This window comes from Macaca thibetana, chromosome 20 (genome assembly GCF_024542745.1).
Source record: "Macaca thibetana thibetana isolate TM-01 chromosome 20, ASM2454274v1, whole genome shotgun sequence".
Taxonomy (NCBI): Eukaryota; Metazoa; Chordata; class Mammalia; order Primates; family Cercopithecidae; genus Macaca; species Macaca thibetana.
In genome coordinates, this window is record NC_065597.1 from 20,873,571 (window position 1) to 20,900,387 (window position 26,817).

Sequence of the window (26,817 nt, forward strand, 5' to 3'; positions counted from 1 at the left end):
TACATGGGGTTGGAACATGGCGGCAAAATGCGAGTCTCAACTCATGCAAGGAAAAGCCTGGACTTCACTTTTTCTGACTCAGTGGCGTCTAAGCCTGTACCCATCGGGAGAGGCTACCAAGGGCTTTCAAAATCAATCTGGTTGCTCTTTTCCAAGGAGAAAGTCTAAAAACTCTTCTTGGGCCTAAATGAACCTGAGAGTCGTTTGACACAGAGTCCTATAGATCTATAGACAGGTGCCCGCTATGTGTCTGGCCCTGTGCAAGCCCCTGCAGAGACGAAATGGGTAAGACACAGTGCTTGCATTGAGAGGGCTCCCAGTTCTCTGGAGGAGACCAACAAGCAACTAAATATGTGCATGGAGTGTGGAGTCTGCAATGACAGAACCAACGAAAGTCATTCACAGGAAAAAAATGATGAATTCCTGTGCGGAGTTGGGAATGATAGGTGAGCAGAGTTCTTAAACAGGAATTTTCCAGGAAGCCAAGAAACATGGCACAAGAGCCCAGGAGAACATGATCCTTTGAGAGAGCTGCAAGTATTGGGTGTGGCAAAAGCCAGGGGCAGGTGGTGATAAGTGAGATAGGCAGCTAGAAATAAATCATGAGGGCGCTGGTTCTTCCTGTAATGTCAGTATTCTAAAACACTTCTACTCTCCCTACTCCCAGCTCCACGAATTGAGTTTTATTCATAACTCCTTGGGTGGATAAATTGATGGATGGAGTGAATTCCAAGATAATACCAACTAGCAATTTTTCAAATTTTACCATGTAAATTTGTATGCATAATATATATGTAAAATTAAGCAAGGAAATGTATTTTTCCACGTTCCGTTTTTGACAAGCATGCTGCTCAGTGCTTTGTATTCGTTATTTTATTTCTGTTCACAACTCTGTGAGGTATAGTGTATTCTCATCAACTCATTTTGAGTTTTAAAAACTCAGAACTTACTGAAATAAAGCCAGTCACCCAAAGTCACACGATTGGCAAAGATGAAGGTAGAATTCACACTCAAATGGGTCCTTCTCAAATCCTGTGTTTTAAGCCACAAAGATAGGTCAGGAAATGAGAAAGGAGACAGCAGGTATGGGTCTACCCATCTGCTCATTGCCTCTGCCCACTTAACTATTTTGGGAGCATCAAGGTGACCTTGCTATGGGCTGTCTTTTTCAGTCGTATATAGGGTCATGTTGGCCTCTGAGAAGCCAGCTGGGCAGTGGGAGGGCAGGGGTGAAGCTCATGGGGCTGGCAGGGTGGTGAGGATGCACCAAGATGCCCCAGCTTAAAGAGGTGAGCACGTTACTCCCAGATCTCCAGAGCCCCAACAGAAGGTCGATCCCCAGGAGAGATGCTGGATTTAGCAAATACAAATTGTATCTGGCAAACCTTGCTTCCCAGGAACCCCTGAGTTCTCCCACAGAAAGTTCTAAACCTTCCAGGGAATTAATTACACCAGTGAGGCCGAAAGCCAGGATTTGAGTTGATTAGGAGATACGTCCAGTCAGGAATGCATTAAGAACGGGAAATATTTTAAGCCTCAAGAGCAGCAGCTAAAAGGAGCCCTGTTGTCTCGAGCCCATCCCCACAATGAGAAAAAGGCTGTGTGCTCAGTGCCAGATCTGGACCCCCCTTCACGGGGCCAAACAGAGGCCAGTCTACTCCCTGTCCCTTATGTAAACTGGTCCCTGATAAAAACTGCTCTAATATTTGCATACAACCTATGCTCACTCAGGGTCCCTCCCCAGCCACACGACCCCTCAGCATGGGGAGACAATTAGGCCCGGAGGTCTGGGCTTGTGGAGGAGGACCAGCGGGGAGACCAAACTGCCTCTGCCTTCCTCTGCCAGAGAGAGCAGGAGACAGGTGGTGGACCTTATTGGGCCACCCAGCAGATCTTTATTGAGCATGTACTACGTGCCAGGTGGCATGCTAGGTATCTGGAATGCGATGGCAAACAAAATAGTCACTGTCCTCAAGGACCGTCTGTAAGGGAGAGAGGCACATAACTATACAGCAGACAAATATATACACACACACCCACATATACATACTATACACATAGCATGTGTGTATAAATAAGATGTAGCCAGCCCTTATATCATGGGTTTCAAATCTGTGGATTCAGCCAACCACAAGTCAAAAATATTTTTTGAAAATGGATAGTTGCATCTGTACTAAACAGGTACAGACTTTTTCCTTGTCATTATTCCCTAAACAATACAGTATAGCAGCTTATGTACATAGCGTTTACATTGTGCTAAGTATTATAAGTAATCTAGGATGATTTAAAGTATACAGGAAGATGTGCATAGGTTATATGTAAATATTACACAGTTTATTTTTTTTTTTATTTTTTCTGAGATGGAGTCTTGCTCTGTTGCACAGATTGGAGTGCAGTGGCGCGATCTCAGCTCCCTACAACCTCTGCCTCCCAGGTTCAAGTGCTTCTCATGCCTCAGCCCCCCTGAGTAACTGGGACTACAGGTGCCCGCCACAACGCCTGGCTACTTTTTGTATTTTTATTAGAAATGAGGTTTCACTATGTTGGCCAGACTGGTCTCAAACTCCTGACCTCAGGTGATCCGGCCGTCTTAGCCCCCCAAAGTGCTGGGATGACACCGCGCCTGGCCCACCAGTTTATATCAGAGACTTGAACACCTGTAGATTTTGGTATCTTGGTATCCAGGGCTCCTGGAACCAATCGCACGAGGATACCGGGGATGGCTATATATACACACAAACATATACACATACATACACATGTGATAAATGTGTGTGTGTGCGTGTGTGTGTGTGTATATATATAACACATACATATGAAAGGATCAAGATGCTATCAAAGCGAATATCAGGCGGAGAGACCTACGGCACATTAAATCATCAAAGATGTCTTCACTGAGTGGGTGACATTTAGGCAGAGACAAGGAGGCAGTTATGTGAAAAGCAGGAAGAAAGCACTTGGCAAGGCTTTTGGAAATTGCAAACATCCCAGGCAGGACTTGCCATCAAGATTAAGTCATTGGAAGAGGATTTTCTTCCCAGTCGCAGAGCTTGCTTGCTAAGATGTAGCCTGCTGGCCACTGGGCTGTGTAGCAGACACAGCCATATTCTCGTCCCTGAGGTCGGCGCTGACAGTGTCCATTCACACAGGCAGATGCCAGCAGCTCTGCCTGAGGTTGTGTCCTGGTTTGCAATTTGGCCCACGCTCAGGCAGGTTGCAAGAGTCCTGACTGAATGCCACAGGAGCACCCCTCAGCAGGTGCGGGATGAGAGTGGGGGATACGTTCCTGAGCGTGCTCCCCCTCCATGGGACAGTTAGGAGGGGTGTTCTATGTCACCTCTCAGAGGGACCCCACTAGAATACAGCTTTGTTGTTGACAGGGGTAAGCCACTTTGTAGGCTTTCCTCCCTTCGATGCCTCACCACTCTAACTCGTTCATCTTACTTCCTGAGACCCATCCCAGCTAAACTGCATGCACCCATATTCTTAGTCTAGGGGCCACTTTTGGGGAAAGTCAAACCCTCTGAAAAAGTCTTTGATGATCAGCCAAGATGAACACAAACACCTCTCCTCATAATCCCCTCCCCCAGTCGCTTTTTCTTCAGCCCGGCCTGTCCGCTCATCATCTCCATGTAATTCTGCACCGTCCAACCTTCCACCGGGAGAGCCAAGCTAGCTCCCCTTGTTCCTCTGCCTGGCAAGTTTCTATTCACCATTTAAACATCACTTCCTCTCGGAAGCCCCTCCCGCTCTTCTGCCTCTATGCCGTCTACCTTATCTTCCTGATATTACCCTTGTTAGATTCATCTATCTGTGCATCCATCCATCCAGCAACTATGCATTAACTGCCTGTATATCCCAGGCACTAATATGTGCAATTATCCCAGGTCTCCCTGTGCTAGAGGGGTCTTCTTGAAATCAGAATGGGCCTTAGCATCTCTGTGTTTCCACCACATACCACAGGGTCTGGAATGGAGTGGGTGCTTGGCAAGTGTTGGATCAAATCAAATGGATGAACTTTACTTATCCTATGTAGTGATAATGACATTCTTAATTACACAAGGGGAGGATACATTAGTACGTAGAATAAATGAGTACATTATCATCAAAATGTGAGCTACATGTAGACACAGTTTCATGACTGAAAACAGCTTGTAAGCCATTATGCCAGTGACTGTGTTTGATTTCCCAATACCAAAGCAGGAACAGCCCCACCAGGTTCCACTTGATCCCTCTGTGAACTACAGTGACAGAAATTCTTGCTTTGCTGCCCCAAATATTTTCTTTAGAATTTTACTGAACCCTTTGACTTCACGATTTCATACTGGTAGGGCTGCCATATACTAATAAAAGACAGGATGCAACCTTTACTACTGGCAATATCTTCTAAAGAGATAACCAGAGAGTTAGTCAAACAGCCAGCCAGTCACTATGCAAACACTGAGCATCAGCAGTTCTTGCAGCAATGAGTTAGACACAAAGTATACAGTCATAGGTAAGATGGACTTAGACTCTGTCTTCTGAAACTTAGAATCAAAGATATGTATACAAAAATCTTCACTGAAATACAGTGTACAATAGTTTAACACCATAATTTCTTGTAAGATAGTTGGTTAAAAGGAATTGTAGTATATCTAGATAATAAAATATTCCACAGCCATTCAAAATGGGGGTGTTAAATAATTTGTCATGGCCCACAATAATGCTCACAATGTGAGCTTAGAAAGAAAAAGATAATCAGGGTACGTAGTGGTGTATTCAGTGTGATTCCAATTCTGTGGATTAAAAAAATATTGATAATACATATTAGAAAACTACTGTAACAGAATAAGCCAAATTATTTAGAGTGTTTATCTCTGAGATATGGCATTGTAGTTGACATTTTTACAGTTTTTTGTATTTTCCAAATTTCATGATTTACAATGGCATAGACATGTTGCTTTCATAATACTTTTTATAAAGAGCTTAGTAGAGGTCAGAGTAGGTCCTTCTGCAAAATGCAGCATTTCGTTCTCTGATGTTTATGTGTATCAGGAGAACTTACTAATATGTTCACAGTTTCTGCTGCTCTTGGAGAAGTAATTGCTTTCAGTCATGCCAAGAGCTTTTTGAGAATGAGAAAGCAGGGGGAAAAAACCTCTTAAACTGTGACTTATGTGCCTTTAACTTCTTTTGTTGATTGTGACCTGCAACCACTAAATAGTGGCCAAAAGCAGTGGGTGTAGGAGAGGTGGAAGGGAGACAGAAACCAAACCAATCACCTCTCCCTCGGTCTTCCCATGCTTCTGATGTATAAGCGTGTGGTCCTGGAAAGGTGTTGCCCTCATCCTATGCTAACTGTGCACTTCAAAACTTTGGCAAAGTGGACCACCATATTTTAACCCATGTGTACATTTCATTTTTGGTACAACTGAGTATGCATGTCCTGCCTGTCCATCAAAGTGTGGACATGATAGAGCTCAAAAAAGCAGTGTAACGTGCAATACCGCTGCTGTGAGTACTAAATTGAGGCTGTTGCCTGAGGAAGATCACCCTTTTACTGGACCATGTAAGACATTGGTCTTGTGCACACGCATCAAAAGAGCCAAGTCAGACGACTAAGAAGTTCTAAAGTCAAGTGGCAAAACTAAGTGTCAGTGCAGAGACTGTGAGATGTTGTTATGCTGTGGTTGTGAATGGCAATGTAATCTCGCCTAAGTTTTTAGTGTTATTTGAATTTATCAGTCAAGTGTGCTACCCAAAATTGTGTTATACAAAAGTAGGCTGTGAACAAAGAAATATCAGGAACTGCTGATGTCCAAGTGGAAGGAGATGGTTCTGCTGTGCCACGTGCAAGAGGGTTATCACCTTCCAGGCCACCGTCCCCTGGATGTAGTGCCATTTGCCAAAGAGAAGAGTTGAAGGGATTAAACATGCTCAGATTGGAAAAGAGAAGATCCACGATGCAGGAGCGTGGTGGAAATATCAACAGGGAGTAAGAAGGGATATGACACATAGAAGCCTATAGTTTTGTGTGTCATGCTTCCTAAGAGCAAAATTTACAGGAAGGCTGAGGATAGCATATTATAAATAAGACCTTCTAACAATTAGAGGTACCTCAAAATAGAACCGGCTGACGAGAGAGGCAATTAGTGCACCATTTCCGCCTCATTAGTTTTCATCCTGGAAATATTACAGGAGGAAGCTGAGTCAGGAAGCTCCTCCTGCACCAGGTAGGAGGTTGGAGTGGATGACTCATGGATATTTTAGGTCCTAAGAGTCTCCAGAGCTGTGTTTTCAATGCTCTTCATGTTGCCTCCATCTTGGTCCCCCATGTGGGATTGCCCCATGTGGGACCATGCCTGGTCCATGATCTTGTTAGAGAGACAGGTAAGGAGCTGACGTCCTTACCATTAATATTAGCTGCTGCCAGGCAGGGTGTTAAGCCCTTACTGGGGCCATCTCCTTCACTCCTTACACCCACCTTCAGGAGGCACCAATACCATGCACATGGGCAAAAACAAAAGTTCTGAATGCTTAGGTGATTTGCCCAATGCCAGCTATCTAGTAAATGTGATCAGGGGTACTTCTGCAGGTGGTCTGCCTCTAGAACATGCCACCTCGTGTTCCTAGAACCTACCCAGCATAGGGCACTGTTCACAATAGCAAAGACTTGGAACCCACCCAAGTGCCCATCAATGATAGACTAGATAAAGAAAATGTGGCACATATATGCCATGGAATACTATGCAGCCATAAAAAAGGATGAATTCATGTCCTTTGTATGGACATGGATGAAGTTGGAAACCATCATTCTTGACAAACTAACTCAAGAACAGAAAACCAAACACCACGTGTTCTCATTCATAAGTGAGAGTTTAACAATGAGAACACATGGACACAGGGAGGGGAATATCACACACCGGGGCCTGTCAGGGGATGGGGGGCTAGGGGAGGGATAGCATTAGGAGAAATATCTAATGTAGACGATGGGTTGGTGGGTACAGCAAGCCACCATGGCACGTGTATACCTATGTAACAAACCTCCACATTCTGCACGTGTATCCCAGAACTTAAAGTATAATAATAAAAAAAGTAGATGCACAGTGCATGGCACTTAGGTACATGGCACATAAATGTCCACTGAATGAAACAAGACACAAACATGCAAAATTTCTGAGACAGAGAGGATACCATGGAAGGAACAGGGCATTGCACTACTAAGATATCAAAGGAGGGGAAAATGTGAAGAAATCATCATTCGTTCATCCATTCACTCATTCATCTCCGTGTTTTTATGAACAAATTCTATGTGCTTGGCTGTGTACCAGGGGCTCCAGATAAGAGCTGACTGGCGACAGCACTGGTCCTGGTGATGCCGCTCTTTGAGCGAGGGGGATGGCTTGGTAAACAATATTAAGAGTGAAATAATTTTACTCTTACTACATTCACAAAGAAAGCCAGTTAACTTTGAAAGTTCGTCATTGGTAGGAAACAGCGGAGCAATGATGTGAGCGTTTGAGTCATTCATGTTCAGGGCAGGTACTTTGAAATGGAATTCTTGATCACATCAGAAGGTGCTGAAACCAAGGTCAGGCTCCTGTTCCTGTTGAGAGGCCTTGTTAATGAGGTGCCTTCAGCAAACACGGACACCCGAGCCAGGCAGGAAGGCAGGCTGCTAAGCTGTGAAAACGATCGTCCGAAGTAAGCGCGTTTGCTTTCTGCCAGGCACTGCTGCATGCTGGTGTACAAATCCCTGTGTGTAGGGTACAGGTATTGTAGGAGATGGGTAAAGACAGGAGTAGGGGACATGAGCTTCCATCTCCTAAGCCCCTACTTTGTGTTTGATTCTGTGCAAGGCTGTATGCACACTTGTCTGTTGTACACTCATGGTAACCTGGTGAGGTAGGTAATATCATCCCAACTTTATAGCTAAGGCTATCACTTCAGAGTAACAAGGTCAAGTTCCCTCAAGTGCTTAGCAGTAGATTCAAGGATCAGAATCCATGTCCCACTTATTAGATGACTCTATGACCCAATTTGCCTAAGACACAGTTTGTGCCTGTTGATCAAGGGGAATTAATAATAGCATCCCCTTTCATTCTCAAAAAGAGTCCCAATTTAGATAATAAATTATATGGTCACCCTACACAATAGTAGTTTCAGTCGTTTGGTTGTTTTTTCATTTTGTTTTTGTTTTGTTTTGGTTGAAAGAGATGCATTCATCAAAACCACAACTTCAGACTGTGGGTACAAATTGTAATTGGGCTGGAAATGAGAATCCGGCATCCCACTATGCAAATATAAGCATCCAGGAAATTTATCCAAATGCACTACATGGAAGGCAGCCAGCCTGGAAGTGACTCTAATACTCCTACACTCCTTGATTTAGAGCCCTGTGAAGGGGACTTTGCCATCTGGTGGACTGGCCTGCTCCACGGTTGCTGGAGTCCAACTGTCAAGCAATGTGTCAGTCTGTGGGCTATGGGTTGTCCTGTGGCCATGCATGGTGTCCCTCACTTGGAGAGTATTGTTGATGACAGACACGAGCCTTGACATGGTCTCTACAAGGGTTGATTAGCAGAGTTACCATGTGCAGTTGGACAGGCTGTACACTGCACAAAAACACCAAACCATGGGGCAAGCAAGAGATGGCCACACTCTGGTTGCTTGGGCTCACAGTTCTGCCTGGCAACAGATACTAGCCTGTCTTTCTAATTCACACAAAACTGTGGTAGGGTAGAGCAGGGGCAGCTATGGTTACAGATTGAACCTTTCCAACCCTGTCCTGCCATTGACAATCAGAAATCCCAGAGGGCCTGAAAAAATAGCTATTTAATCTGGAATTAGTAGACCGAAGATCATAACAGGGAATGATACAGTCTTTAGAGTAAGAAGAGCAGAGCTGGCCAGGCATGGTGCCTCATGCCTGTAATCCCGGTGCTTTGGGAAGCCGAGGTGAAAGGATTACTTGAAGCCAGGAGCTTGAGAGCAGCCTGGGCAACATAGTGAGACCCTGTCTCTACACACACACACACACAAAAATTGTTTTAAATTACCCAGACATGGTGGCAAGTGCTTGTAGTCCCAGCTATATGAGAGGCTGAGGTGGGAGGATTGCTTGAGCCCAAGAGTTTGAGTTTACTGTGAACTATGATCAATGCCACTGTACATCAGGCTGGGCAACAGTGTGAAAACCTGTATTAAAAAAATAATAATAATAGCGAGAGAGAGCAGGGTCCTAAAATCTATCGAGCATCCACTATGCTTGGCACTGTACTAAGTATACTAACCTGTTTGCATGTGAGTTCACTGAGGCTCAGAGAGATGAAGTAGCTTTCCAGGGTCACACAGCCTGTCAGTGCCATAGCTAGGCTGCAAACTCAGGTTTGCCTGACTCCAAAGTCCATGTTGTCGTGTTTTCCCAGTGCCAAGTTACCATCACATAGGATCCTCGGAGACTCTCTCCTTTCCTTCCCATACATCTGAGGGACGTAAGCTACAAAGCCCTGAAATGGCAAGAGCAGGATCAGAACTCAGGTTTTCTGCTCCTGCGTGTTCAAGGTTCCCTTCAGAGCCAGCTTGCTTTGGGTCTTGTTCTGAAAGCAGGGATCTCCCACAGTCTCTTCCTCCAGGGCCATATTAGTGCTCCTCTCCCACTCCCTATCTCGGGGCTGCCCGTCCTTATTGCTCAAACAACAAAACTCTGTGCTGGCTTGACCCTCAAAAAGTCAACAGTCCAAAAGTGGACTGACCTCCCTCTCGGCTAGAGCAGAGAAGGGGCTATCACTGGTGCGTCATCCCATAGGCCCAGGCTCATGGAGTCACATCGTAGGAGAAGCTTTGGGAAAGCAAAAGTCACCTCCCTCCCACCCTTGATCCTGAAGCTGCCTGCTGTGCTCCGTGAGGACTGGGTGTCGGGAAACCCAGCTGAGGGGTTTCCTGATCAGGCCTCTTGGGCACTGGCTGGCAGCCGAGTTTATGTGCAGAGTGGGAGTCATTGTTGCCAAATCCCTTCGTGAACACATCCTTCTGTCCCCACAGGTGACCTGAATCTTGGAAGCAGGCTTCTGCTTGCAGGTGGGTGTGCGGTGGGAGCAGCAAAGGGAGGGACAGGTCCAAGTTCACTCAGTCCAGCTCAGGAAGCATCTGCAAACTGCCCTAGGGAGAGCCAGCGCTACAGTCCAGCTCTGGTGGCTCTTTGTGGAATGTATTTCTACACCCACATCTGTTTTATCCCAACATTCTTCCTATGTTTCTCCCTCCATTGTCACCCTCATCTTACCCTTCTCCCCACTCCATGTGCATGGTTGAAAAGCAAAACAACAAAATATTTGCCCTTGGCGTGCACATAAATCTCCCCCATCACTGATGTAAAGTTGTAACCGTGCTACCAACAGGTTGTATCTTAGTGGGCAGACCTCGTCCACTTCCAACCAAGGGATAAAGGAAGGGAGGTGACTGTACAGCCACTGAACCTTCCTTCCAAGCCTCCAGTTTCCTAGAAAGGACACACATCCTCCGCCCTAGCCCTCAGTTGCCCTCTGATCTACACTGTGGGTCCTTTTGATTGCTTTTGTCTTTGCTCACACTTCTGACTCTTCTGTTGTTTCCTCCATTCTCCTGCAGTTACTGAGACCTATGCAGTAGATAAATGCTGTGGATATAAAGGCAGTAAAATGTGGTCCTTTCCTGAAGGAGTAATGATTTGGCTGTGTACACACCCAAATCTCATCTTGAACTGTAGCTCCCATAATCCCCACGTGTCGTGGGAGGGACCCAGTGGGAGGTAATTGAATCATGGGGGTGGGTCTTTCCTGTGTTGTTCTCATGCTAGTGAATAAGTCTCACGAGAGCTGATGGTTTTATATAAGGGAGTTCCCCTGCAAACACTGTCTTGCCTGCCGCCATGTAAGACATGCCTTTGCTCCTCCTTTGCCTTCTGCCATGATTGTGAGACCTCCCCAGCCATGTAGAACTGTGAGTCAATTAACCTCTTTCCTTCATAAATTACCCAGTCTAAGGGATATCTTTATTAGCAGCATGAGAACAGACTAATACAAGGAGTTTACAGCCTAATGGGAGATATGAAAGAAATTTTTAAAGAAGAGAGAGACAGAGAAGAGAAGGGGGGAGAAGAAAGGGAGGAGAGGGGAGGGCAAAAAACTAGAGAAGAGAAGCAAACAGGAGAGGAGAATTAGGGTACAGAGTAAAGGATGGTTGGGTGGTGACATGTATGAGTCTGGGACAAAGCAGAAATAGATGAACTCTTCTGGGGAACTCTGGGAAGGCTTCCCAGAAGAGGTGGTCTTGGAGGACAAAGGGGATGAAACCAGCTTATTGAGCAACCGCTCTGGGCCATCCCCAGGTGAACACATCACATGTGTTACCCACACTGGCCCACATCTGGCCTTATGGAGTAGCCATTATCATCCTCCATCTAAAGAGGAGGAATCTGAGACTCAGCTAGGCTCACCTTGCCCGAGATCAACCAGGTAATGAGAGCCCTGGACTGACTCAGGTATGAGAGCCAGAAGGTTTACCTCGGTACGCAACCTCTGCATCATTACATTTTCTGTTTCATTGCCTTAGATGTTGGTAACAAAGCACAAAGAACTTGGGCTCAGCAATAAGGAGGCTTGCATTTAAACCTCATCACTTGCAGTTGCTCGTACTTAGACTTTCTGAGCCTCGGTTTCCAACGATCCTGGCAAGATTACTCTGAGTAAATCCCCTTGCTCTTTCTGAGCCTTTCTTCCAGATGGCAATATGATGTTGGCTGGATAGAATGGGATGTGTGTAAAGTACCCAGCATAGTGCTTGACAAAACGTAACTTACCAGGAAGAGGTGGTTCCCCTTCCTTCTCTCCTTTTAGCCTGCAGACCCACAACTGTCCTGTCGCATAGGGCAGTGGTTAAACTGTGGAAGCTGGAACCAGACTACTTGGATTCGGATCTTCTCCCTGGTATTGCTTTGTGACTTTAGGCTGTTATCTAACTTCCCTGTGCTTCAGTTCTTCTATCTAGGAAATGAGGATGAATTAGTACCTACCTCATGAAGGTTATGATGAGGATCGAATGAGCTATTTATAGGGTATGTTGAGCCCTGCCAGGTACACAGTAAGCTCTGTGCAGCTGGAGTTGAATGAATCAACCTATATGCTTCACCACTTTGCCTCACTTGCTTCTTAATCCAGTACCTTTGCAATGAGCTGAGAGCAGTCTAACCAGAGGAAAAGGTTTACATTGTCATCTTTGCAGTCACTTGCTGGAGCAGAGCTGTGACAGGCTAGGAAAACCCGGTGCACCGTGGCCAAGCATCAAAAGCCTCAGACCCTGCTAATGGGGATGAGGGCTGATTTTCTCTTCCTGCTTCTCTGATCACAGAAGACTGTGATGGTCACGCCCTGATCTACAGGATCCCACACGCTAAACCCATAGACTCTGATGTCAGCCTCAACTAGGAAAAGAGGAAGTGGATTGTTACAATGCCGTAATTGAGCACATTAGAAGAAGGATGCCTTTATAGAGCAGTGCATCTCAGCACCGTCAGCACGTTAGGATTCTCCAGGGAATGTGTAATTATATACGAATAGTCAGGCTGCATCCAGCTTTTGAATAAAATATCTGATTGTCAGATATTCTGAGCATCATGGGACCTTTCTCCTCTAAATCACAGGGAACGTGCCAATGATTTACTGTAATGATTTACGTCAGTGGTTCTCAGCTTGAGCTGCAGCAGAATCCCCTAGAGGGCCTGTCCAAACTCAGGCTGCAGGGTCCCATCCTGGGAGTTTCTGATTCCATACATCTGGGGTGGAGCCTGGGAATCTGCATTACAGCAAGTCCCCATGTGATGTTGAGGCTGCCAGCTCTGGCACCACACACTGAGAAGCACGGATCTGTACAATGAATAAAAGAGAAAAAAATAAGACACTGTCCACCAAGTCTTCCCAAAGAATATGTCTACTTCTTTTGGGGATTAAAAACAATTAGACCGGGCGCCATGACTCACACCTGTAATCCTAGCACTTTGGGAGGCCAAGGAGGGCGGATCACGAGGTCAGGATTTCGAGACCAGCCTGGCCAGCAAGGTGAAACCCCGTCTTTACTAAAAATACAAAAAGTAGCCAGGCACAGTGGCATGCGCCTGTAGTCCCAGCTGCTCAAGCGGCTGAGGCAGGAAAATCACTTGAACCCGGAAGGTGGAGGTTGCAGTGAGCCAAGATCGCACCACTGCACTCCAGCCTGGGCAAGAGAGCGAGACTCTCTCAAAAAAAAAAAAAAAAAAAAAAAATTGTCCATACTTGTATTTTGATCTATTGAAAAATGGCTGTCCCACTCTTTTCAATTTTTCTTCCCTCTCTCCTATCTCAGCCGTGCACCCCTGTAACTTCCTGCCATTGAAATTCTCAGTACCTGTGTGTCACAGCACATGTCACGTGTAGGTCAACAGCTTTGCAGTGACAAACAAAGAAAAAGAAAAACTGACTGACGCTTGAAGCATTGTCGGTGAGAACATAGAATAGTCTTTGCTGCCTTCGGTGGCAGGTCACATGGATCAGCCCACACAGTGGGGTTTGAATTTCTTCTTCTTACAACAATTGAGTCCCTGAATTGTTGAGCAGACAAATGACAGCGTGATCTGAAAAAAATGTTTCTGACGCTGTATCTAAACCTCAATATGGGAGCTTGTATTGTTGTAAGAAAAACGTAAGTATGGCTCATGCATCCAATGGACTTGATTTTGTGATAATTTTCAGTTATTTTTGCTCATCTAAGTACCTCCATGCATTGATGAAGATGCAAAAATAAACTGACAATCTTTGGAAGAAGAAAATCTTACCTCACCATCTCCTCCAGGTCTCCTCTCCCAACATTCACAAGTTCATTCTGCTCATTCATTTCCATTCTTTGACTACATTAATGATCTGTGGTTCTCATGAGCTGTTTAGTGAAAACAACTTTTAGAAGAGATATACAAAATTCTGTTTGTAAGATGATCTTGAAAATGGTCAAGTTAGTAATAGAAAGTTCCATTTTCATCAAACTTGAGATAGTGACTCAACTTTCATACTTTTTGGGAGATTTCTCCAAATAGACTGCTTTTGGCCCAGCTAAATAACTAGTCAATGGGATCAAGAAATCTTAGAACTGAAGAGACCATAGAGATCATTAAGTCCAAGTTCCCATTTTAAAAATGTGAAACCGGCTGGGCGTGGTGTCTCACGCCTGCAGATCACGAGTCAGGAGTTCGAGACCAACCTGGCCAATATGGTGAAACCCCGTCTCTAATAAAAATACAAAAATCAGCTGGTCATGGTGGTGTGTGCCTGTAGTCCCACCTACTCAGGAGACTGAGGCAGGAGAATCGCTTGAACCCGGGAAGCAGAGGTTGCAGTGAGCTGAGATCATGCCACTGCACTCCAGCCTAGGTGACAGAGTGAGACTTCATCTCAAAAAAAGAAAAAGGGAAACCAAGGCACAGAGAGATGATGAGTTTGCCCCTAGTCAAACAACCCATTTGAGAAACTTGACCACAGGTGAGTCCTTTCCTTTTCCTTATCTATCTCCCCTGACATGCCCACACACTCCACTTTAATGCATGCCCCTCATTGTCTACATATGTGCAAAAACATAGCACACCAATGTGGTCTTTTGCTAGTGGTTCAGTGAAATTGGTGCTCTCATTCTCATGGTTTAGGTGTATAATTGTACTTTTACTGGTTTATTTATTTTATTAATATCTGTCATCTTCATTATAATGCAAGTTCCAAGACAGGGACCATATATATAAATAACTTGTTTATATTTCTGGCACCTCTGATAATATTTGATCCAGTAGAGATGCTCATTAAATAGGACTGTAGTCACTCCTGTAATCCCAGCACTTTGGGAAGCCGAGGCAGGCAGATCACGAGGTCAAGAGATTGAGACCATCCTGGCTAACACGGTGAAACCCCATCTCTACTGAAAACACAAAAATTAGCCGGGCATGGTGGCAGGCGCCTGTAATCCTAGCTACTCAGGAGGCTGAGGCAGGAGAATCACTTGAACCGGGGAAGCAGAGGTTGCAGTGAGCTGAGATTGTGCCACTGCACTCCAGCCTGGACAACAAAACAAGACTCCATTAAAAAAAAAAAAAAAAAAAAAAAAAAAAAAGGCACTGTAGCGATGGAATGAATGACTCAATGAAGTAACAGAGAGGCTGAGATTCAAAGCATACAAGGAATAAACTGGGAGAAAAGACAGGAAAGAGGATTCCAAGCAGTGGGGACTGTATGTGCAAAGATCCTGCAGTGAAAGAGGGGGTGGCACTTAGGAAGAACTGATTGTTTTTCCCTGTGGTCAAGGTAGAGTTCTGGAATATGGTGAGAAACAAGGCTGGAGGAGTAGACGGTATTTACATTACAGAGACTTTCCTAAGCCATCCATTCTCTGTCCTTACTCAGTCGAGTTTCTGATGCTAAATCCTGAATCTCAGTGCACTGGTAGGATGATCTAGCCTACGTTCCCACTTAGTGGGTAAAAAGAATTTCAGCTGGGCCCCATCCCAGTCCCAAAACTGTTATAGCTAAAAACTGCTACTTACTCAGTGCTTAATATGTACCAGGCAGTGTAGGAAGCCTTTAAAGAGATGGATTCAGTCCTCTAATCATTCATTTACATGCTTAGCTTTGCTGGAATATGATCTTGCTTTAAATGGCTAGTCTGTTGATCAGGGTCATGTTTCAGGGACCCAAATCAGCTCCCTTGTTACCACAGTCCCTGGATTCCCTGCTGCCTGTGCTCTGCTTAAGGAGACTCCAGCAGCTCTGCAATAAGGATTGAGTTGATTAACATCTGGTTGAAAATCTCTTCGCCCATATGAACCTGAGACAAAGTCATCCGAAGAGCAATTGATGGCAAAGACCCGCAGTTGTCTCTAAGATGGCAACTCGAGGGCTTAGCTGCACAGATAAGAAGATTAATAGCAGAGTGGCCTTGAAGTCAGGGATACCTGGATTTGATTCCCAGCCTTATCATTCACAAGCCAGGTAACCTTGGCCAACTTTCTTTTTCTCTCTGAGTCCCCATGTTTAGATATGAAAAGAAGACAAAAATACTTACACTAAAGGTGGTTTAAGGATTTAACGAAGCACTTTAGTACAGTATCTGCCCCATGGTGGGACAAAAGAAGCCGCAGCTGCTATTAATGCTCTATTGTTAGCCATAGGGAAGAGAAGGGCAGATGTGGTGCAGAATTCCTACGTTCGAAAGAAGGAAGGAAAATCCATTAAAAACAAGTGCATGCAAATCATCATTTACTGCCGCGATGGGGAGAATGGATTGTCTTGTTCATTTTATGTTCTGGTTCTGGAGGTAAATTGCAAGGTCCTTTTTATTGAAAGTTCATTCTGTCTTCCACAGATGTTTATTGAGTCCATGCTATTTGCTAGGCAAGTAGGAGAAAAGAGGATAAATGAGCTGCTGATCCTGCATTCACCTCAGGAGTTGGGGAAGGAAGGACATGGATTTTCTATAAATGTGTGGGAAGGCACTTTTCCGCTTAAATACAGAATGCGGAGCGTTATTTAACATTTACTGAAGATGTTGTCAGGGCCTCTCATTGCCTAAGACAGGTGATGGAGAACAGAAAGGCTGCAAGTAGACATGTGATGAATTTATGTTTTCCATCCATTAATCTTTAGGTAATAGTATAGATTATTATATATTATGCATAATACTTATATAACATACTAATTTTAATTGTGTTATTAGTAATTCTATTTCTATATTATTAATTAGTATATATTATACATATACACATCATGGCTATATATAAATTGTACACTATTCTAGTTATAAGTAATTATATTATATATTTATTATCTATTACATATTATATGTTATAAGTGCATAAGTGATCTGGAATACCTATATTATCTCTCTTTTTTTTTTTTTTTTTTTACCATGTGCATGTTTTTCTTTAAAATAGAAATAGTGAAGTTCTGCTTGAGTCAGAACCTGCATAGGTTAATTAAATCTACACTTTAGTCCAACTCTACAACACTAAAGGACATGAAGGCTGCAAAACGTTTGGAAAGGGCTGCCCCCATACACTCAACTCCTCCAGTTTCCCATGCATCTGTCCACCAAGTTTTACCAGACATTTACTGTGTGTCAGGCTCTGCCCTGGGCACAGAGGCAGAGGGCCAGTGGAGACACAGTCCCTGCCCCCACAGAGCTCACAGATGGGGCAGGCAGAAGCCACAGAGGCCGTGGTAGCCACACTTTGGGAGAAAGGAACCACAAGTCAACAGGGGCACAAAAGAGGGCAACTGACTCTATCTGGCATGCTGGAAAGGATTCCTGGGGATGGAGATGACTGAGTGGGAATGGCTCTGATTGGAAGAAAAAAGAGGAAGGGAGGGCATAAGAAGAAGGAGGAAAGCATGTGGGGAAACTGGCATTGATGCTAAAATAGCATAGTCATTGCAGGATCTGATGGCAGGATAATGGATATGCTGCTACTGCGAATATAGTAAGACCAAGAAAAATAGTCAGAGAGGACTTAGGAGTAGTGATAGCAAGTATGTATTGAGCATTGATTGTTCTAGGCACTTGGATACATTTTAACACAGAATCTCACAGTAAACCTAGACTGTGTAGACTATTGCTATACAAATATTTTAGATGAGTGAACAGAGGTGCCAATATGTTGCTCGGCTGGTACGTGTGGCAGCCAGGAGTGAAGCAGATCAAACTGTTACTCTAGTGGTGTTGGAGCAGGCACGTACCCTCTATAAACCTCAGCTTCTTCCTCAGTAAACTAAGGTGAGGTTGGGCACAATGGCTCATGCCTGTAATCCTAGTGCTTTGGGAAACCAAGATAGGTGGATCACTTGAGGCCAGGAATTCTAGACCAGCCTGGGTAACATAGTGAGACCCCATCTTTACAAAAAAAAAAAAAAATTTTAAAGGCTGGGTGCAGTGGCTCACACCTGTAATCCCAGCACTTTGGGAGGCCGAGGCAGGCAAATCACCTGAGGTCGGGAGTTTGAGACCAGCCTGACCAACATGGAGAAACCCTGTCTCTACTAAAAATACAAAATTAGCCGGGCGTGGTGGCGCATGCCTGTAATCCTAGCTACTCAGGAGTCTGAGGCAGGAGAATTGCTTGAACCCAGGAGGCAGAGGTTGTGGTGAGCCGAGATTGCACCGCTGCACTCCAGCCTTGGCAACAAGAGTGAAACTCTGTCTCAAAAAAAAAAAAAACCTATTTGGGTGTGGTGGCATGTACCTGTAGTCCCAGCTACTGGGGAGGCTGACGTGGGGCGATCACTTGAGCCCAGGAGTTTAAGGTTGCAGTGAGCCATGATTGAGTCACTACACTGCAACCTGGGTGACAGAGTGAGACCCTGTCTCTAATAACAAACAAAAGTAAGATGAAAGGTCATTCTGAGAATGCCAGGGTTGAGGGCTGCCTAATGCCATGGTCGTGGCAAACGCTAGTCGTGGTGGCTGAAGTTCCGTGTGTGTTAGGGAGTAGAGATTGGAAAAGTGGAGGAAATAAGTGAATGAGGAAGCCTGGGTCAGATAATAGGGGCCAGCCTTGTGTGATAAACTAGGTGGTGTGCATTGTATTCTGAAAGCTGTGATGGACATTGGGAAGTCCAAAATAAATAGTGACATGTTCAGTGTTGTATTTGAGAAATGTCACTCTGACCACAGATGGACTTTTGGAAACAGCCAGGTCACGTGGAGGAGTGTTGTCATAGTCCAGGGTGAGAAGCGTGACCACCCAGACTAAGAGACAGTCATACGAGCTGTTGAGGACAAAGAGATAATGCAGTTGCTGAATATAGGGACGTAGGAGGCCAGGATGCGGCCCAGATTCCTGGCTTTAGCGCTGGGGAATGGTGCAGTCCATCCACTGAAGCAGGAAACACAGTAAGAGGAGTGTTACCGGTTAAATTGCATCCCACCCCCCCCCACTCCAAATTCTTATGTTGAAGCCCTAACCCCCAGCACCTCAGAACATCACTTTATTTGGAGATAGGGTCTTTACAAAGGCAAATAAGTTACACTGAGGTCATTGGAGTGGGCCCTCATCCAATATGGCTGGTGTCCTTATGAGAAGGGGAAATTCAGACACAGAGCGTCATAGAGGGAAGACGGAGTGGAGAGACGCAGGGATAAGAGGCACAGGGAAGACGGAGTGGAAAGACGCAGGGATAAGAGGCACATCTACAAGCCAAGGAGAAAGCCCTGGAATAGATCTTTCGCTCACAGCCCTCAGAAGGAGCCAACGCTGCCAATACCTTGATTTTAGACTTTGTGCCTCCAGAACTGTGAGAAAAGGAATTTCTGATGTTTAAGCCACTGGGTCTGTAGAACTTTGTTACAGCAGCACTAGGAAACTGACTCATCTCTGAATGAGTTCATTCAGAGATGGGCACGAGTTAGGTTTGGATCAGTTGAGTGTGATGTGTTGCTTTTGGGACAGCCAGGTGGAGACAAATGCCAAAACGATAGAGATGCAAGTCCAGGACTCAGTGGGCAGCTTGGGACTGGAGATTTACACATGCCAATCACTTTGGACACTCTGGCATCCATAGCACAGTGCAAGCAGTACAGAATAGAAATCTGAAAAATAGTTGAATGAATGTATGTCCTATTTACCTAAGGACAGAGGGCAGAAGGGAATACAGGGATACTGGAACTAATTGTAACTTCCTGTCCTAGTACTAAGAAGGTTATCATCGCAAGCCATGTCCATATGGAGCTGTAACTGTGACATATCTGAGGCCAGCAAATTTTAGAGAATTGCTGCATTGGTAGCTGATATTTACACTCCCTAGAAAACATAGTCCTCTCTTTGTTTTATAAAATCTAGAAGGCAGGAGAATTAAACAAATATCAATGCTATTCTTTGGACAGAAAACTATAGCCTGTCCAGAGTCTCAGGTTCATGCCCATATTCTGAAATGTTGACCTCCAAGGGGATGTGCCAGCAGCATGTCTATTTTAGGTATGAACTTTAGAGCCTGCTTAGCTTAAAATGTCAAAATAAGTAGACAGCATAACACAATGGAAAATGGCAATAACTAGAAACCAGGACACCTTACTTGGAATCGCAGATTTGCCTCTGAAAAAATGGGTAACCTTAACCTTTCTGAATGTCTTTTCCTTTATCTATAGAGCAGTCATGGGGAGGGGGTAATTGGATGATCTTCCAACTCTGACATTCTATGATTCTCTCAACATTTCCTTTAATTGCAATGGGTGATAAGATAACGTTTCCATAAATTGACCTGCCAACCTGATTTAGTCCGCCAGCATGAAGACATGAAAATAAGATGATAGGCAGAAATTAACATCACAGATGACTCTGGTAGAATAGTTTTCCTCCTTAAAATGGCAGATGGAACACCAGAAATAGACAACACTTGGTTTTAGAGGCTGAGGTTTGGGAGGCTGAGGAGGGTGGATTGCCTGAGCTCAGGAGTTTGAGACCAGCCTGGGCAACACAGTGAAACCCCATCTCTAAGAAAAATACAAAAAATTAGCTGGGTGTGGCAGCATGTACCTGTAGTCCCAGCTACTTGGGAGGCTGAGGCAGAAGAATGGCTAGAACCTGGGAGACAGAGGTTGCAGTGAGCTGAGATCACACCATTACCCACTCCATTCCAGCCTGAGTGACAGAGTGAGACTCCATTGCTTTAAAAAAAAAAAAAAAAAAAAAATCAATAGTGCAAATGGAGAAATCCTGCTCTACACCCAGCAAGATTGGCTATGAACTGGTGGCTCCTATGTGTGACATAGCTATTGTCTTTTCCTTCCAGGGTCAAGCTGTGGCTCAGCTGTGTTCCACTGTCCCCAATGTGACTGTCTTTGGAACAGCCTCTACTTTCAAGCATGAAGCAATCAAAGACTCTGTGACCCACCTCTTTGACAGAAATGCAGACTATGTGCAAGAAGTTAAAAGGTAAGATGTTTGCTTTTGAAAAAGCACCAGGCTGGCCCTTGCTGTGCTCTCAAAGAGCAGTAGCACTTATTTAAAGGAGGGATAATAATAATAATAATAATAATAGTAATATATAACAAACATATATTGGGAGCTTAGTACTATTAGCTCTGAGCCAAGTACTTCAGATGCATTAGTTCATTTAATCCCCTTAACCCCATTATCACCAAGGAACGGATTGACTAAGTAACTTGCCAAGCTAATGTATTAAAGTTACGCTAGCTCCTATTTGACCATCTTAATGCATAGAAGTTTATTTCTCATTCATTCACATGACAACTTAAGGTGGATATTTGGTAGATGATCTTCTGTAAGAGCATTCAGAGACCCAGGCTCTTTTCATCTTATGGTTCCACTGTTGTCTTGGGTCTTAAGGTCCTTAGCTTCTAGCCAACAGATGGGCAGAGAGCACCAAAGGGTCATGAAGAGGAGGTTTTTTGGGTCAGTCCCAGAAAGAACACACACCCTTCTCATAGTCTAGCACTACTGCTCAGGTCATTGGCTACGCCTTACTGAAAGCAAATTGAGAAACCTTGTCATTGTGTGCACCCAGAAAGGCCTGGCACTGGCAGTAAAGGGTGGAGCCTGGAGTCAAGCCAGGCATTTCAACTTTGGAGCCCGTGATTTTCCTGTACAGATAGCACCTCTCTGAAGAGTGAAGCATGAGCCAGAATTACCCATAGGAAGAAAGGGGCAGGGAGGGGGCTGCTGCTCTGGGAAAGGGAAGTCTTGTGCATACATACTGAGGAACTCAAGAGCCTCAGAGGCGGGGACAACTACAAGAAGGCTTACTGGGGTGCAAGTCCAGGGATGTCTTGTTATCTAATTATACGTATTGGCACAGGGACACCTGGGGGGACAGGGAAGGAGGGGCATGAGGTGAGGCTGAGCAAGGAGACAGGTATCAGATACACATAAAGACCACGTACACCAATCTAGCAAATGTGGACTCCAACCTGGGTGTGACCAAGAGCCACTGACAAACTGAAGTGGAGCTATGATTGACTTGAGTTTTGAACAATCACTGGTGGTGCCGAGGGGATGGATGGGAGGAGGGAGGCTGGGACTGCAAGATCATGTGCTGGTTGTTGCAGTCACCTGGGGGAATGGTGGTTTATAACCTGTGATTCTGAAGTTATTGATCATGACCACATGTGTGTCAACACAGAGAATCAGATGGAGACCCAGCTGCCATCATGGTTTCAGATGATTTTGTGTGTCTCACTCTGGCTGTTGCTCTGGGCTCCAGGCTTGTTCTCAGGGTCCATGCCACTCACAGCTCCTGAGAGGATTCAGATTTGGGCCAGAGCCATTGTTTCGGCATTCTCATTTTCCAACACAAAATTGCTACATACAAAGGTATTACGTAGTCCAGATAGAATCATAATAAAGAAACAAGGCTGGGCACAGTGGCTCATGCCTATAATCCCAGCACTTTGGGAGGTCAAGGAGGGCAGATCACTTGAGCCCAGGAGTTTGAGACCAGCCTGGCCAACATGGTGAAGCCCCATCTCTACCTGCACCCCCCTCCAAAAATACAAAACTTAGCTGAGCATGGTGATGCATGCCTGTAGTCTCAAGCTACTCAGAAGGCTGAGGTGGGTGGATTGCTTGATCCTGGGGGTAGAGGTTGCAGTGAGCTATCATGCCACTGCACTCCAGCATGGGTGACAGACAGCAAAAGCCTGTCTGAAAAAGGAAACAATTTTCTTCAAATCACAGATTAAGCTGGGAAAACTGAAGGACAAGTGGATGGGAGAGCTAGTTATTTGAGGTGATAGTTTTAGAACAGATTTGGTGAAACTTGGGAAGTTTCTTAAAAAGGGGGGGTTCTGATGGGCTGAGTTTTCAGGTTTATTTTTAAATTTTGAATGCAGAGCATTGCATATAATTTAAGGTTGTCCCAATAGTTCCAGCAGGATGTGAAAGGAAAGCTTAAAGCTAGATATTAGAAATTGACCCTCTGTTTCTCAGATGTCTAGAGGCTGCAGGCTAATTCTGAGGACATCCATTTGCCCAGTTCCATAGCTCTCAGGTAGGTTTTTTTTTTTTTCTTTTGAGACAGAGCCTTGCTGTGTCGCCCAAGCTGGAGTGCAGTGGTGCAGTCTCCGCTCACTGCAAGCTCTGCCTCCCGGGTTCACACCATTCTCCTGCCTCAGCCTCCCGAATAGCTGGGACTACAGGCGCCCGCCACCATGCCTGGCTAATTTTTTGTATTTTTAGCAGAGATGGGGTTTCACTGTGTTAGCCAGGATGGTCTCCATCTCCTGACCTCATGATCCGCCCGCCTCGGCCTTCCAAAGTGCTGGGATTACAGGCGTGAGCCACCACGCCCGGTCAGTTCTTCTTATCTTTAACTCAAGTCTCTTAAGCTGTGGTCTGGAAAATGAACTATCATTGTCCCTTCAGTCATTTTTTCTTTGACTTCCTTACGTGATATTTTTGCAAGCATTCTTTCATGTATGCATGCATACAATTGCTTAATACATCTGTGCTTTGTGTCTGTGATGGCCTGGAGACTGTGCCAGGGCCAGAGATCCAGCAATACCACCTTGAGAATCACCGTCCTTGTGGAATGTAGTCTTAATGGAAGGAAAGGGGACAAAAAATAAAACCATAAAGAGAAATAACTGATTCACATTTTCGACATGTGCTCTGGTAGTGAAATGCAAGGTGCTTGCAAATACTTACTGATGGAGAAATCAGAAACACTGTCAATCATAGAGTGGGATTTTGGCTGAGAGTTGAGGCGTGAGAAGTTGGCCAAAGGAAGAGCATTTCTGACTAGCAGGGATGCCATGGGCTAGGGTCCCACATCGGGAAAAGCTTGCTGAACTTATGAACCTGAAAGGAGACCAGTGCAGCTGGCAGGATGTGGGGAGTGGGAAGAGAAGGGAGATGGCATCTCTTCTGAAAAACTAATAGCCCGTAACCAGGGAACTCCTGCCTGCCCCATTTCCTCCGCATCCTTCCCATCCTCTCATCTTCCCACTGCCCTAGATCTACTCTCTTAGCCCCCAAATCACTGGTGTCTGCTAATGTCAGAGGAACAGAAGGCATTTGAGACCCACCTCACCCTCACCTTCCTTCAAAGGTGACTTCCCACAATTCATTGTGTTTTTAAATAGAGACCTTGGGATTACACTCAGACTGCCCAGGAAGTTACAAATACGTTTACATGACCCTCCATCCCAGCAAACCTACACTCAGGAAATAAGAAGAGCAAAGCTACAGGTACAAGGCTGCCTGTTACAGAGCCAAACACTGCTTCTGCTTCATTGTAAGTGCTCAGCACATGTTGACAGAGTGAATTACAGCATTGTCTGCAATAGTGAAAATTCAGAACCAGCCTCCACAATCAACAGAAGGGAAACAGTTCAGTCGATTATGCTACACCCACATACTTGAGTATTGTGCAGTCCCTTAAAAAATGATAATTATGAAGATAGCCACAAAATGAAAAAGATGCCCATGGTAGCACATTGAGTGAAAAAAGCAGAATGCCAAATTCCGTCTACTCTGTGATCACAGCTTTGTGCAAATTCTCAGTGCATGTAGACCTAAAATGAAAGGAAAGGGAAAATATCCAACTGCCAACATGCAATAGGAGTGGAATGCAGAGTGATTTTTCTTTATTTTTTGATCACAGATATTGTTACACTATTATGTGTACAATGAAGCAGAAAAAAATAAAAAGATAAAATTTCTGGAGATGAAAACTCTTTTATAAGCAGGTGAATCGGGAAGCCTCCTTTGAACACATTCTCAGCCTTGAGGCAGGTGTTGTAAAGGGAATAGAAAAAAAAAATAGTTATGATACAGACCTAACCTTTACATCAGTTACTTTCTCTCTCTTTAGGAGGAGAGAGATGATTATGAGTGAAACCAAGCCAAAGCGTTAGAAACCTTGAGTTGTGTGTACCTAACTGCAAGGGCGTTAGAAATAAGGAAAGGAGAAAGATCAGAGAGAGCATGTCAAGATGGACAGCCCCTCAGGTGCACTTGAAGGTTGCGATCGATTTCAGTAGGTGGAGGGAAGCGTGAGAGAATCCACACAAGGGAATCTCGGACAGAACAGGGCAGATAATAATAGCTACGCTTTGTTGATCTCCTGCCGTCCTGCTACGAGTTCAATTAGACCGTTTTATGTGCACTTGAGACAACCCTGCTAGGTGAACATTCCTCATTTTACAGATAAGGAAATTGAGAGGTAGGACTAGATTTGGCCTTGGAGATGTGTGATTCTATCAGCTTTCTATTCTGCAAAACTCCTCTTGGTTTACAAGAGGACTCAAGGCAACTTTTGGGTGTGAAGGATATGTTCATTACATGGACGGTGGTGAGGGTTTCACAGGTGTGAACATATTTCATCTCTCATCAAACTGTACACTTTAAATATGTACAGTTTATTGTATGTCTATTATATCTCAAAGCTATTGAAAAAACCTGCCTTTAAAAAAAATCAAACAACATTTTAAAACTTCGTTGGGTAGAAATGGGTACACAGCATTATTTCAGACCATTTGTTCATTCATTCATCCATTCATTCATGTAGAGATGCTTCTCGATTTACAATGGAGTTACATCCCTGTAAACCCATCAGAAGCTTACAATATCATAAGTCAAAAATATATTTCAGGCCGGGCTTAAGTGGCTCATGCCTGTAAATCCAGGACTTTAGGGAGGCCGAGGCAGGAAGATCACTTGAGGTCAGCAGTTCAAGACCATCCTGGCCAACATGGTGAAACCCCGTCTCTACTAAAAATACAAAACTTAGCCAGGTATGGTGGTGCATGCCTGTAATCCCAGCTACTCAAGTGACTGAGGCAGGAGAATTGCTTGAACCCAGGAGGTGGAGGCTGCAGTGAGCCAAGATTATGCCACTGCACTCCAGCCTGGGCGACAGAGCGAGACTATCTTAAAAGGAAAAAAAAAAGAAAGAAAGAAAGAAAAAAAAGAAAACCCACAATACACAACATTTTAAAACTTCATTGGGTGGGAAATGGGTACATATTATTATTTCAGACCTTTTGTTTTTTCATTTATTCCTATACAGATGCTTCTCAACTTACAATGGTGTTACATCCTTGTAAACTCATCATAAGTTTAAAATACCATGAGTCAAAAATGTATTTAATACACCTAACCTACTGAATATCATAGCTTAGCTTAGCCTACCCTAAATTTACATTAGCCTACAGTTGGGCAAAATAATCTAACACAAAGCCTATATTACACTAAAGTGTTGCAAACCTCTAGTTGTGTGCAGTCAGGTATACACAACTCAGTGTTCTTAATGCTTGTGAAATACTGGACTGAAAGTGAGAAACTGAACGGTTGTATGGGTACATCACAAAGTTGAAAAAATATAAAGTGAGGCCATTGCAAATGGAGGACCATCTCTATTAGTGATGCCTACAAACAGACTATGAAAATACAGTGGTGAGCAAAACAAGCAAATCCCCCTGCAAGACGCTGGGGTTGACAGCTGATAGGGAATTACAGAGCAGTGTGGGGGCACAGGTGAGCAATGCCTAAATGGAAGCCTGAAGAATGCGTGGGAGCTCTCTTTGGGGTCTTTCACATTTTATGAAGTAAACACTGTGCTTATTTTTCAGAGGGAGGCAAGGCAAGCCTGGTTAAGTAAATGTCACACAAATAGGTGTGACGGGACTCAGTCCCGGGTGGCTGTAGTTTCACAGTTTGTGATCTTTCTAGCACCCACGCTCACTCTCACAAAGGAAGTGAGGGCGGCTTGCTCCTCAGCCAGGGAGGAAGCCAGATTGCCTGTATTAAAGCATGTGGTTTTGTGAGGTGTTTAGTTGGTA

The 26,817-nt window shown here is 44.6% G+C and overlaps 1 protein-coding gene across 1 annotated transcript in view; it reads left to right on the plus strand.

Annotated features, from left to right (window-relative positions):
- Window positions 1-26,817, plus strand: part of VAT1L (vesicle amine transport 1 like) — a 188,589-nt gene that overhangs the window by 50,880 nt on the left and 110,892 nt on the right. The window contains exon 4 of the mRNA XM_050773214.1: window positions 20,808-20,950. Within this exon, the coding sequence (XP_050629171.1) occupies window positions 20,808-20,950 (143 nt within the window). The remainder of the gene's footprint in view (window positions 1-20,807; window positions 20,951-26,817) is intronic.